General features: G+C 39.0%; 1 protein-coding gene across 1 annotated transcript in view; it reads right to left on the reverse strand.

The window, feature by feature from the left end:
- Positions 1-15104, reverse strand: part of csmd2 (CUB and Sushi multiple domains 2) — a 689393-nt gene that overhangs the window by 369642 nt on the left and 304647 nt on the right. The window contains exons 19-20 of the mRNA XM_072247323.1: positions 14503-14694; positions 10385-10511 (exon numbers count right to left, since the gene is read on the reverse strand). Of these exons, the coding sequence (XP_072103424.1) occupies positions 10385-10511; positions 14503-14694 (319 nt within the window). The remainder of the gene's footprint in view (positions 1-10384; positions 10512-14502; positions 14695-15104) is intronic.

Raw genomic sequence — 15104 nt, forward strand, 5'->3', positions numbered from 1 at the left:
ATCTCAACTCATAAAGCTGCTGAATTGTTGTTGTGCTCCCTTTATGGCAGCTGGATGCCTGTTTTTTAGGTTAGGAAAGCAAAATTATGCACTATGCTTAAAGTCAGAAAGATCCCTGCAGAATTTCAGTAAGTCATCTTTCATTTCATGCATATATTCTCTTGTAATACAAGTTGGTGTACAATTTGCTGTGAGCCATTTGCTGCGAGCCATTTGCTGCATCTACATGTTGGTTTTCATTAACTTGTGATTATTCCTAAATTCTTAATCTTTTATCGAACGTAAACAGTTCCCTCTATTTGTTCAGCCTGTACTCTTCATGATCTTAAACATCTCTGTCAGCTCTGGTTATAACCTCTTTTGTTCAAAGTTGAATAAGCCCAACTTCTTTCTGTTCATGTAACTGAAATACCTCGCCCTTAGAAATTGTTTCTCCAAAGTCTTTATATCTTTCCTAGAGAGTGGTGCAGAAGTTTGATAAAAGTTCATTGTGCCTTCTTTGCTCTTGTACTCTGTGTCTCTGCTTATAAAACCCAGCATCTGGTATATGCTTTAACCCATTTACATGTTCAGCCCTGCCACTTTCAAGGATGGCGCATATATTTCACTCACCATCAGCCTCCCCTGCTAAATCTCTCTACTTTTGAATCACTTATAAAATTTTGCCCATTAGTTTATATTGCCTCTTTTCTTACTTTCTTCAAAAATTAGTACTATTTCATCTCTCACTCATAGGCCTTCTTCACCATTCTGTTACGCACCCTTGAAGTCTCTTTTTACCTTGTCCACTGTTGACTCTGCCTCCAAGCTTTGCATCATCTGCAAATATCAAAATTGTGCCTTTGTCTAAGTCATTATTATATATTAAAAAAGGCCTTGACCCTAATTTTAGTCCCTGAAGAAATCCATTCCATAATGTCCTCCAGTCCAAAGAAACAGTATTCTCTTTTTGTCCTGTTATTTAGCCAATTTTGTATTCAATGTATCTGCAGCCTCTTTTAATCCAAAACGTCCATCCAGAATGATTAGCTTATAATGTAGTAATTTATCATTATTTTTTATTGTATGGATAACAAAGGCCAGAGATAAAGGTTGGCAAATGGATTTGAGGGACTGACTGGTTGAAGCCTGTTTCAGTGTGTGCAGAAACCAGTCAATGGAAATTAGTTGGTGGCCTCAAAGTTTTTTCAGTACCATGCTCAATGGAATATTCTTTACTCTTTCAGCTGGAACATGGAGCCTGTTTTCTTGGGCTGATTGACGTAAAAGAGGAAAATAGAAATTATTTAAACTCTGGGAAAAATCATATTTGTATACGAGCAGCCTGCCTAATGGTCCCGCTCCCATTTGTATCTTGGAGACATTCTGCTATCATTATTCTTAAATAAATCTACATCTCAGCTTTGTAAAGGACACTTGCCGAAAAGAGTTTAAAGGTGTCTGCATCAGGATTTGCGAACTGCTTCTAAGCATGTCTGTAGAGTCAGTTGTATGTTTCTCATTAATTTTTTAATGAATTTTCACTGCACTAAGCCCACAAAGACTTTCAATGCACATGTGTGAAGAGAAAATTGCTTTAATTAATCCCTTTCAGAGGACCAATCTCAGACTTATCCTCCACAGGATTATTTATCTGCACATCACGTTTTTCCAGTGATTTGCAATAGCCATGAACAACCTTCCTGGTGTACATCACAGAATATTAACAGACAATAAAATGAATCATTTCATCCATTCTTTGTGTGAAGAGATTATTCTTTGAAAAGGAATCTCAAAATCTCAATTGGTCTTGCATGGCTATTCACAATAACTTTTCTATAACTGTTGATCTATTCAACAGTATCCCAAATGTCATTTTGACTATGTTGGCTCCCGTTGAAACCATCACATTCTCCCTTCCTCCCACAGACCCTTAAACAGTTATCATTTTTGATGGAACTGTAGGACAAAATAAAGCAATTCATGGCTTAATCTCACTTGCTAACTCTCCATGATTCTGATGCCTTCTATAGTGCATTACCAATCCCAAATTCTTTTTGCTACTCCAAACATTCTTCCTTCTTCCTTCCTTCCTCAACTCCAACAGCTATAGCAAGGAACTCACCAACATCTATGTTACTTTGAAAGAAACTGCAACTGTCAAAATTTCTCATATCATCTGGTCAATCCTCCCATTGTTTTCCAAGAGCAACCCCATTTTCTGCTTGAACCTATATGCTCCAATGTTTCTTCCTAGCTCCCCTATTATCTACTGAAAGCCTACAACCCTTTTCCCTTAAAAAGCTGATCACTTCTCTTTTTAGCTCCCATATTCGGTGACATTATAAACAGTTCTCTCTCCTCAGGTACTGCACTTTTCTCCATCAAAGCTGTTGTTATCTGTTCCTCCTTAGAAAATAAACTGATAGAACATGTAACACTGCAGCACAGTACATACCATCTGGCCCATGATGTTGTGCTGAACTTTTAAACTATTCTAATTTCAATCTAACCCTTCCCTCCTACATATCCTCCATTTTTCTATCCATATACATATCTAAGATTTTCTTAAATGCCCCTAATATATCTGCCTGTACCAACATACCAGGCAGGGCGTTCCATGACCCGGTGACCTCCTTATTAATAATTGCCCCATGTTTGATTTTCTCTTCTCTCCAGAGGCCTTGAATGTTTTGCCGCTGCCCAACCCAGTGCCCATCTTTCCTGGAATTCCATGTCTAATCAGGTTTTTGTCTCTACACATCTGTGCATCAACTGTTCTTATTAAAATCACAAATACGTCCTGATTAATTATGGTTAACGAATAGCAATCTGTTATTCCTTCTTTATTTCAGGTGTCAGAATCAGATTTATTTATCACATGTACAGTACAATGAAATGCACCATTTGCATTAACAACCAGTACACCCAAGGATGTGCTGGGGGCAGCCCACAAGTTGCGCCACATGCATTCCAGTGCTAACATAATATGCCCCCCATGCTTGGCAGATCAACGCAGAACAAGGGACAAAACAACAACAGCAAAACAAGCCCAGTTCCTCAATCCCAGACTCCAGACCTTGCAGACACTGGGCCTTCGATTTCCCCAGCGGACTCACAAACTCAGGTCTCCAGTCATCGGTATGGTTGACTATGCCACACTCCTGGCACTCCTCTGGTTTACCCACAGAATCATATACCCTGGTTACGCCTGGTCTCATGTCACCGCATCTGGTACCTCAATAAGCTATCCCAGCCTTTTCATTTTCGTGAAATGTTGCTCTTCAGTAGCATCTTCTAAAAACAAAGGGTTTCTTTCCAGCATTACAAAGACAGCAACAACATTCAGTATCGCTTCTGCCATCATTCCACCATCTCCAAACTGCCAGGATACTTGTCTGATGCCCTGTACTAAATGTACAGAAGTTTTCTACTATTAAGTACTGAGAAACAAAAAACAGATCTTCAGTCCTCATGGGAACTCTGTTCCCTAGCAACTAACTCCATCCTTTTTCCAGGCAATGTGTGGGGCTGAACCAGATTACTTGGAGCCTTAGTGTTACTTTGTTGCAAAGATTAAGTTTGGAGCAATTAACTTAAACAATTAAGACCACTATTTTCACATCAGCCTAGCTCTGCTCCTGCCTCTGCTCTTCCTGTGCAGAACTCCCCATCCAAATCTTTGTTATTTCTGGAACATAGAGAAACATATACAAAGCCAGAAAAAAAATAGGCAATATTTTACCAGGAACCTACATATCCATTTGACAATGTGACAGCTCCTGGCTAATACCTTAGTTCTATCCTTTGTAAAACTTAGGATACCCAAAACGCTATTGCCTATAATCTGAGTCAAGTCCTGCTATTAGGGTGTATTCTGGCATTAGGCAACATAGCAAATGTTAATTTCAACATCAACCAGTCTTCAGATCTGAATATGAATTGTAGGTTGAATTTAAAATGCAGTTCAGAATAATAGTCTTCCTGGAGCTGCATTTTAAGAGTAAAATGACTGAGATGTCTGTATTTGCATGAATGCAATCAACACCCCATTAACCCAATATTCTGCGTAGACATGAATATGCCTTGAAGGTAATGATAATTAACACTCATTTCGGTTGTGTTGGTGGGAAGAATCAGGTATTTCAATACTTACATGTGACTCTCAAAAGAAGCATTATAGAGGCATTGTATCTATAGAAATTGTTCTCTTCTTTAAATATAAAAATGTTTTTTCTCTCTCTCTCCCTCCCACTCCCTCCCTCTCTCTCAGCTTTGCTCACAGTCACAGTACTGTCATCCATCGATTTCAGCCATGGTGTCTGCTTCTGCCTCTCAAACCTTCTTTCTCCCGTGCCCCCCCCCCAAAATAACTTCTATGGAATTGACTTTCCAATCAATTAAACTTTTTACTTTTTCCCCTCATTAAAATCTATTTTTAGATCAGTTGTACATTGTTATGCTCCATACATGGTCTTATGTGGTGGAACCTAAACGCTCCCTGCACAAGGTAAGAATTCATAGTACTAGGTATACTGTTGGTTCCTTAAGTTTGTTATAGCCAGGAGTGGTAGTGGGGATAACTACCCACTACCCATTAAAAGCTCCCAATGGCATGCATCTCAAATAGCTTCTGACAACTAAATCCAGCTCCTGGCCTTCATGTGTGGTTTAGCTACTAAGTCTGGTGGAACCATTCCTACTGACAGGAGAAGGAGCAAAGATGCCTTAAAACCAGTTGCATTGGGTAGTTGGAGCTCATCAACCCTGGGTGGTTCCCATCTAGGAGAAGGAAAACTCTGGACTCGAACCTCTGCTGCCTTGCGGCTCTACCCCGTCATGGCGAAGGTTTCAGGAGTAAACCCTGGTAAATTCCAGAGATGGAGTCTCTAAGACAGCCCCACGTTGAGTTCAACACTGACTGGTAACTCGTGCGACACCGCTGGTGCTAAACTGTATCGGTCTCTGCCGTTCCTTTGGGTTCATCAGCTATGTGGGGGCGGGGTGGGGGTGTAGTCTGCTATATGGAGCCTGCTTTCCATATTATACAGCCCTGGCATGTGTATCATGTGGACAGCTGGAATTCAACATCCATGGTCAAACCTGTCCAACAGAGGGCCTCAAGATATACGATTATGTAGTCTTTCTGATAACTCAAAGCTATGTGGGAAAGCTGAGTTAAGACGGATGCAATGAGTCTACAGATGGATACAACCTATATGTATCTGGAATGGGATATACGTAGTTAAGAGTGTGATCAAATATTTGTTAGATAGTGTAAAACATCGAAAAATGTGAGGTTACCTACTTTCAGAGGAAGATTAGAAAATAATTTTGATTAGGAGAGAACAGAGCACTATTGTACAGATACTTGATGTTCTAGCGTAAGTAACAGACAAGAACTCAAAACATGTAAGTAGAAAACTATAACTGTCACTCCAGTATGAAATCAGCTGCAAAACAATTTGGCTTTTAATCTTCTAAGTATGAAACTTTTAAGTCATTTGGCTCAAATGTATGTTTATATGAGCTGGTTTTTCACAAAAGGCCACTTTCCTATAAAGCTGTTTTGAGCAAAGTGAATTTTACACTAACGTGTTCCTGAAGGCAATTAATGTTTTGCTGGTTTTGCTTTTCTCCTACAGCCAAGGGAGGAGACTCAGTTGGCCAATCTTCGAAGATTCTTGCATGGAACAAGCAAAGAACAGAACAACTTTGCACAGCTTTAAGACTGCACAAAGACACAGTCCTTGATATCTGTTCTGTAAGGGAGTCAAGATGATGGAAATCTATGATCAGATAAGTTATTTCCTTACTTAATGTCGTGGCAGGCTCAGGGGGCCACATGGCATACTAGTTCCCATTTATTAAATTCCTATGCTGTTATGTTAATACATTTTCACCTGCCACACTCTAGTGTGGTGCCTTGGGACATTTACTATGTTAGAGGACAACATTATACAAATTATATTCATTCACATTCAGAAAAACAGATTGATCAATTGTGATATCAGGTGGCTAATATAACCAGATTATTCATTACCCATATCATGTATGCTGAAAAGTAACATTTGAGACTCTTGGTCTAAAATTCAATTTATATTTAATGGAAAGGCCATACACCTTCTTGATTTTAATTTATTTCAGAATTCTCTCTTGCCTTCTTGATAGTTTTTTTTTTCCATTTATAAGTTATTTTCCCTTAAATAAATCCTTCCCTCTATCAATAGAATTTCACAGTGTGCTCACCAAAAGATGGTGAAGCATCTGAAGCTTTCAAAATGGAAAGTACATCAAGATATTGTTCTTTCATTATGTGTTGTGTTGTATGATGTTGGTGATCATGGTCTTTCCATGAACATGACTGTTCTTGACAATTTTTTCGATAGAAGTGGTTTGCTGTTGCCTTCTTCAGGGCAGTGTCTTTACAATGACACCAGCCGTTATCAATACTCATCAGAGACTGTCTGCCTGGCATTAGTTGTTGCATAACTGGGACTTGTGATATGCACCAGCAGCTCAAATGTCCACCCACCACCTGGTCTCATGGCTTCTCATGACCATGAATGGGGGGCTAAGCAGGTGCTACCTTTTGCCCAAGGGTGACCTGCTGGCAAGAGGATGGAACGAGCATCTTATACCACCTTAGGTGGAGATGTATCTCCAACCTACCACCCATCAAGTGATAAACACAAGAGATTCTGCAAATGCTGCAAATCCAGAGTTACGTCCACTAAAGGCTGGAGCAACTCAGGCAGCATCTCTGGAGAGGAATAAAGAGTCACGTGACTGTGCATCAAGAGATACTTAGACAAAAGGGAGGAAAGGAGTTGAAGTGTAGATCAGTTCCTCTAGTAGATTGTTCATTGCTATTTGATCTCTTGAGTCAGTTGGCTCCTCCTGCTCCCAATTTTCCTCACAATAATTAATTGCTATCGAACAACAGTTCCTGCCTTATGCCAGTATACTTGTTCCACATATTTTTAAAAATATTTTTTCACACAAAAGTTCATTTTTCAGCCTTCTTTAGCAATGATGTTATCACACACCTCTGCAACACATACTAAGTAGCTTCACCCTATCACAAGGACCAAAGTGCTTTACAACTACTCTGCACAATGGTGCCATTTCGGATTTATGCAAGACTGCCAAACTAGCAATGAAAGTGAGTAGCAGACAGAGTTCAACACATTGCAAGTCACTACATAGGCCTCATAAAGGTCTCTACCATTATGGAACAAACATTGGAAGTTGAGCAAATTGCCAACAGCAGTGGGGAGGGGAAGAATGGATCTTTGTTTGTAGGAGTGTTAGTAGTGTTGCAAGTAGGAGAGATTGTCAACCTGTTGAGTCAGTCAGATCAGGAATAAATAAGCTGAGTCACTAAGGCAAAGGTGTAATTTGGCTGGGCCCAAGAGAGGGAGGGTTGACTTCAGCCAGACATAAGATGGGAGCAAGATGGACTATGCAGAGGACTTCCAAGCAAGATGCTTTGAAGTCTTTATATTCTAGAAGTAAGGAAGGAAAGGTAGAGTCATCTTGGATTAATGAACAAGCAGCTCTCAACTCTTCTCATACTCTGCCCAAGATTCAGCCAGATAGATGATCATGGTGGATAGGATGGGAGCTAGATGAATTATGCAAAGGACTTCCCTACAAGTGAGACAAGACCTTTGCACACAGTAGAATCCCACATTACATGACATTATTGCACATACCCCCACTGATGCCATGTGCCTACATCGCATAGGGCATAAAAGAACCAGACCGAATTTGCAGTGTGAATGCACAAATATTAAATATGGATTTAATATAAAACTCACTCACATAAAAATGTTGCAACATGCCGAAGAATTCCAGTCAGTGTTACAAAAATAACCTGAAGTTTTGTCCTTGTTCAGTTCAAAGAACACTAATTCCTGTGACAGTAAAAGCTAGCCAGCTCTGCACACCAATATGAGCAAACAAAGATTCAGAAGTTACTTTATTGGCTCTCTGCTATTAGGATTATCTGCGTCATTCTGCCCTTTGAAATGGAGGCGACCTTCTCCAAAATTTTCCACAGAATTGACAGAGATTGCTTTCTTAATTTGTGATCATCCCTTCTCTGCCTTTTCCCTGTCCTTCACCCCTGTACTGCACTCCATTAAAACAAGGTGACATTGCTCAGCCTATTAAAGTACAGAAAAACATATGGACTGAGAAATTAAAGTGTGAAGCATTGTTCTTCTTAGGGTTACATGCCTAAAAATAACTTTTGCATGGACTGAACCACAGATACCCAGCCAGGAGCTTCCTGTTGAGATTGACCTGCATGTGCCTGCCAGATTTCTACATCAGCTGCATTCTGTGTGAAGTCTTCTTGGTCAATGACCCGTTTCAAACACTTGAGATGAAATTAGACCATTGTCAAGGGAGTGGATATGCTCTGTGTTCTGTATTCCTGGAACAATGAGGTTTTCACTGGATTGAGAGCATGTAAGCTATGTCTTGTCCTTTTGTCTGACTCCTCAGACTCTGAAGGCTCTTTAGGCAAGGTAGCCATTCCTTCCCAAATAGCCCTTCATTTCTTTTTCATCCATGTTCCTACCCAAGAGTTTCTTAAATATCCTAATGTATATGCCTCTAGCATCACTCCTGGCAGTGGCAGTAGAGGCATATACTTTGTGTAAACAACTTACCTCTAACATCCTCCAATACTTTCATCTAATCACCTTAAAAGATCAATGTAAACTTATTGTTAAGGTATGTATATGTCACCAAATACTAACCTGAGATTCATTTTCTTGCAGGCATTCACAGTGGAGCAAGGAAATACAATAGACTCAATGAGAAACTACACACATTCAAAGACTGACAAATGACCAATGTGCAACAGAAGACAATCTGTGAAAATGCACAGAAAATAATGGTAATAAATAAATAAGAAAATTAATAATAGTGGAATCCTAAAAAGTGGGTCCATAGGTTGTGGAATCAGTTCAGAACGGAGGCAAGCAAAATTGTCCACGATGGCTCAGAGGCCTGATGCTTAAAGGGTAGCGACCCTTGAACCCCACCATTGAGCATACAGAGCGCTATCGCAGGAAAGCAGCATCCGTTATCAAGGACCGCCACCACCCAGGCCATGCTCACTTCTTAGGAAGAAGATATAGGAGCCCCAGGATCCACACTACCAGGTTCAGGAATAGTTATTATTTCCTCTTGAACCAGTGGGGATAACATCGTTTGCCCCAACACTGAACTGTTCCCACAACCTATGGACTCGCTTTCAATAACTCTTCATATCACGTTCTTGATATTTATTGCTTATTTATGTACTTATAATTAACTGATTATTATTAATTCTTCTTTCTTTTCTTTTTCTATTTGCACAGTTGTCATCTTTTTGTACATTGGTTATTTTCCACCTTGTTGGGCACGGTCTTTCACTGACTCTATTGTGTTCCTTGTGTTTACAGTGATTGCCCACAAGAAATGAATCTCAGGGTTGTAAATGGTGACATACGTGTACTTTGATAATAAATTTACTTTGATGTTTGAACTTTGAACAACTGTTCCTGAACCTGACTACGTGGGACGTAAGGCTCCTAAACCTCCTTCCTGATGGCAGCAGTGAGAAAAGAGCATGGCCTAGATGGTGGGGATTTTTAAAATTAAACCCCTTTGGATTAACTATTTCCAACCCGTGGAAAATATCTCTGGCTGCCCACTCAAATATATCTCTAACGCCTCTTTAAGTTTTAGAAATATATCATCTGAAACTGACTATTTTACGGATATTGCAATGCACACAAGATGTTGGAGGAACTCAAGAGGCCAGGCAGCATCTGTGGAAAAGAGTAACGAGTCGACCTTTCAGGCCGAGACCTGATGAGACCTTCATTTCTCGGTCCAAAATGTTGGCTGTTCACGTTTTTCCATTGGTGCTGCCTGGCCTGCTGAGTTCCTCCAGTATTTCTTGTGTATTATTTTGATTTCCAGCATCTGGAGATATTCCCTTGTTTGTGATTTTACATATATTCATGATGTGGATGGAATATGTATCCCAGGTATACATCAAATAAAAAAAAATACTGTGTGGCGTGACTGAGCAGGAAGGAAGTGCAGTGAAGGAACACTTTCCCAAAGCTATTCCTAGAGATGCCTTTTAAATGAGTTTTCTCTGAGGCTCTCAACTTAATTAATCAAAAATGTCCGATAAAATCACATCTGTTTCATTATAATTTACATGCAAATCTCATTTAATATTATCAAAACGAGGGCTAATGGTTTAATTTTCTCCCAGTTGTAGCTTTAAAAGGTGAAATATGCAGAACACGGACAAAACCTTTTAATTGTATACCCAAAAAGTAGTTATTAATTATAATTTCTTTGTTACTAGATAGAATAGTATTTCTTTTACCTGATCATGCTGCCGGGATCTGCTTCAACAGTCCAAGTGCAGTGGAGATTGTGATCATATGGTGCTGGGTACCCAGGTGATAAGATTAGTCCCGAAGTCTCGCCAACGATATGACCTCCACACTCAGCTGAAGACATTTATGGAACAAGAAAGCAACAATCTAGTAATTAATGATATTACCTAGGGCTGCTGGAGGCACTATTAAAAAAAACAATTTCTATTGATTTGGTCAAATTGAAATGTCAATGTAAAACAATGCTCTATAAAGAGATGTTAGACTAAATTATTAACACCACATTTATAATTTTTTAAACTACAAAGGAAGAAATTAATTGGATTTCCCAGGCCGTTACCCTGGTTTGTCCTTTAACATTCATTGGATCAAATAAGTTTTCTCTTTTCCATTGATTTGATAGGCAGGCTCTTTACATCAGAGGGTGATACTTTGTTAAAATATAACCTTCATTTTTAAATTATGTTAAGATGACTTCACAAAATTAAGATTTGCTCTCCATCTTTTTCGATGAATTGTCCATCTATGGCCTCAGGAACTTATGCAATACAATATCTAACCTCTTTTAAAATCCTGCTTTTAGACATAAAACCATCATGAACTAATTACAAAGAATTTACTCGTTAGTATTGTAGCCTCTAATTATAAGATTATTATTAGTCTTATGATAATTATGATAAGTTAGTCTTCAAACTCAGCTTGAGAGCACTATCTGTTTCTGAAATACAGAAAACCATGAAATAATATTAGATTCATTGACACAGGAGTCTGTTCAACAGATTGTGCTCCTGCCGGTCAAGACCAGATGCCCAGCCTGTTACCATTTTCCATTTTGTGCATTATAACTCTGCAGGTCACAGGTCATCAAAAGAATATCAAGGCATTTTAAAATGTGGGTGTTTTCAGATCCTTATCAGCCGTCCTCGATATGAACATGGTTCCCCTCAACTTCTTCCTAGCCTTTCTATCAATTACTTTAAACCCTGGTCTCTACTCCTTTGGTACTTTTTACTTACACTATCTAAGTCTCATGTCTGACATGAATTTATATTCTTTATTTAAGTCTTCTTCGAGGCTCTTTTGCTCCAAAGCAAACCGTCCCAGTCTAATCATTCAACAAGGCTCAAAAATGTTTTCACAATTTGAGGTTATAAACAGTATTTTACGAAGGGGAAAAGTGAAATGCAAAGTCAAAGGAAAAGTTAGCCGGTGAGAAGGATCTGTTCCCTTATTCCAATTTCACACTGTATATTATGTTGACACAGTCATGCAGAAAATTCAGAAAAATGTGAGAACTACATCCAGTCACACAGTGCTGAATCAATAAAAATAGGAAGGCATGGAAGACCTGAAACAATTTTACAGGATGGATGACCCTTCATATCAGCCTCCATATCAAAACTTAGCAACCTCCAAAGTACTTTGATTTCCTCAAATGATAAGAAGATCCAGTCTTCGCAAATTGTTCACTAAGCTCTCATCACCTATGCATTGCTGGGCCATTTTATCATACTTCTGAAAAAAAGTTTTGATTTTTGAAAGGCTACAAACCAGGTTTTCTATACAAGATAGGAGACTGTAGTCAAAAAATTAAACAAGGGTATGGAGGAGGGACACTATGATTCCTCTTTATAATATGGGATGGAATTTCTTTGGACAGATAACTTATTTGAACCAAAAGAGCAAAATGTTTTAAGCCATGGGTATCTCCAACTAAATTCAGATTTTTAATATTTAAATTCAGTAACCATTTGGGCCTAAAACAATACCAGGTACCTTGGTTAAAGAATAGTTCAACAATAAGCTGAAGCTGCTGTGAATGGTTTCATGCAATAAATAAATAATGAAATACTTTTGCAGAGCAGATCATATTTGATTATTTTGTTCTCTGCTCGAACTGGTTCAGCTCAGATCACTTAATTTTTAAAGAAGGGTATGGATGTCCAGCAGAGGGTGCAGAAAAGATTTACAAGAGCAGTTTCGGGAAAAAGGGAATTCAGCCATGCCAACCTGGAAAAATTAGGGCAAGCCTCCTTGGAGCAAAGGAGTTTGAACACAGATTTGACAGAGATATATGAGAGAACAGAGGGAAAGTCATACCATTTTGTGGATGTTACAAGCGCCAGGGGATACCGATGTAAAACTTTGGACAACCTTTTTAATGCAAAGGGTAGTTACAATCTGAAAGTCATGGAGCAAATCAACATAGAATTTTAGCCCACCATGATGATGCTGACCATCAGCTACAAATCTCAACTAATCCCATTTACCAAAACTAATCTCGAGTTTATTCTCCCCAGATTCTCCACAAATTTCCGCAGATTCTACCACACAACTTGACAGTATTTACAATGGCCAGCCTATACCCTCGGATGAAGAGTGAAAGGTGAAATGTTTCAGCGGAATATAAGGGGGATCTTCTTAAATCAGAAGGTGGTGAGAGTGCAGAATGAGCTGTCAGCAGAAGTGGTGGACTCAGGTTTGATTTCAACATTTAAGAGAAATTTGGATAGGTATATGGATGGGAGGCAGATGGAGGCAATGGTCCAGGTGCAGGTCAATGGGACTGAGCAGAATAATAGTTCGGCATGGACTAGATGGGACAAAGGACCTGTTTCTATGCTGTAGTGAGCTATGACTCCATGACTCTATGACGTTTTCTGGATATGGAAGTAAACTCAAGCACCCAGGGGAAACCCATAGGGAGAATGTTCAAATTCCATACAGAAAGTACCAGAGAACAGGTTTGAACCCTGCTCACTGGTGCTGAGAGGTAGCAGCTCTACAAACTATGCTGCTGCCCCACTCCATTTTCACTCTTGTTTTGACTCCAGTGTGGGACACTGCAAAAGGCCTGACTGAAGTCCATTTAGACTACATCAAATACACTGCGTCATCAATATGGATTCATTTATTTATTTATTGAGATACAGCACAGAATAGGCCCTTCTGTTCCTTTGAGAATGCCGCCCAGCAATCCCCTGAGTTAACTGTAGCCCAATCATGGGACAATTGACAATAACCAATTAACCTACCAACCAGTATGTCTTTGGACTGTGGGAGGAAACCAGAGCTCCAGGAGTAAACCCACATGTTCACGGGGAGAATGTACAAACTCCCTACAGGCAGTGACCCATGTCATTGGTACTGTAAAGCGTTGTGCTGACCACTATGCTACAGGCTTTTGAAGATTTAAATTTGGTCAGTCAGGATAGACCTCTCATGATACCAGACCGGCTGTCTTTGATTAATCCCTGCTCTTCTGACTGCAGATCAGGCCACTTCCTCAGAAATTTTCTTTAAACCTCCTTAGCTCTGACATTAGACTCATAGGCCCATAATTAGCACAGTCCTTCTCCAGGAAAGGTATCACTTCCAGGGGAATAATGGAAGCAGAAATAATCATCTGCAAATGGGAATTGCATTGATGGTTAAGAAAAGTCTTCCCCGGGCCTTTGGGGAGAATCTGGTGCATGGACTGATAAAGTTGCTCTTCTAGCTAGCAAGGATTCAATTGGCTGAAAGGCCTGTAGTGGTATCATAATTTGATAGAACTTGATACCATTTCATTTAGTGATTCTAGTCATTAGCCAACTTGGTGTTGAGTGAGGGAAAGAAATCCAAATTCAATCACATTAACTGCTGCCATTATACTGTATTTCATAAAAAGAGATTCTGCTAATGCTGGAAATCCAGAGTTGTGTGTACAAAATGCTGGAGGAAGTCAGAAGGTCAGGCAGCATCTATGGAGAGGAATAGACAGAAAGGGATATTCCTTTCCACAGATGCTGCCTGACCTGCTGAGTTCCTCCTGCATTTTTTTTCTATTGCTCTTATATTTGCAGGTATCCCTATTGCTTTGTATTTTTCTGGCAAAAAGTCATTGTGCAGTCTCAGTGAATCTGCTAGCAAAAGGTAATTACATTTAGGATGATATATTGGTATTTAAAAAACATGTTCAAAAGTCCAAATAGAATCTGCTATTTACAAGGTGATAAAATACCAGGTTGGTGAAGGGAAAAGAAAGATAAAGCAAAAGAATTAAGCAATATTTTGACATACTTCTTATTTTTAGCAAATGTATTATGAAAATCTGATTTCCTACCTACGCAGGAAGGCAGTGGATTATCCCAGGCTCTACGATCCCCAGTTAAACAGGTAAGCACTGGCATCCCACGCAAAGTGTATCCTTGATCACAACGGAAAACAACAGTCGTCCCTGCAAAATGTTCTTCATTCTTATACCTATGACCATATTGTGGAGTGCCTGGATCTTCACACTTTATCAGTTCAAAACCTGCCAAAAAAGATTCAAAGGCATTGAATTAAAAACACAAAACTTGTAAAACAATTTAATTATTCAGCTTTTGCTTAAATTATTCATTTTTTAAAAATAAGTGGATACATAAATTGTTTATTTTCAAGGTGATCAAAAGAATCTGAGTTTGCTATATAACATAGTACAACAAATAATTAGGAGATGTTTTTCAACATGCATATATCAAATTCAGATCAGAATCAGGTTTATCATCACCAGCATGTGTCGTGAAATTTATTAGCAGTTCAATGCAATACATAATATAGAACAACAACAAGAATAAGCAAATTAATTACAGTATATTAATGTATATTGAATAGATTAAAAATCGTGCAAAAAGCAAAAATAATATATATTTAAAAAGTGAGGTAGTGGTCACAGGTTCAACG

The sequence above is a fragment of the Mobula birostris genome, chromosome 30, assembly GCF_030028105.1.
Source record: "Mobula birostris isolate sMobBir1 chromosome 30, sMobBir1.hap1, whole genome shotgun sequence".
NCBI lineage: Eukaryota > Metazoa > Chordata > Chondrichthyes > Myliobatiformes > Myliobatidae > Mobula > Mobula birostris.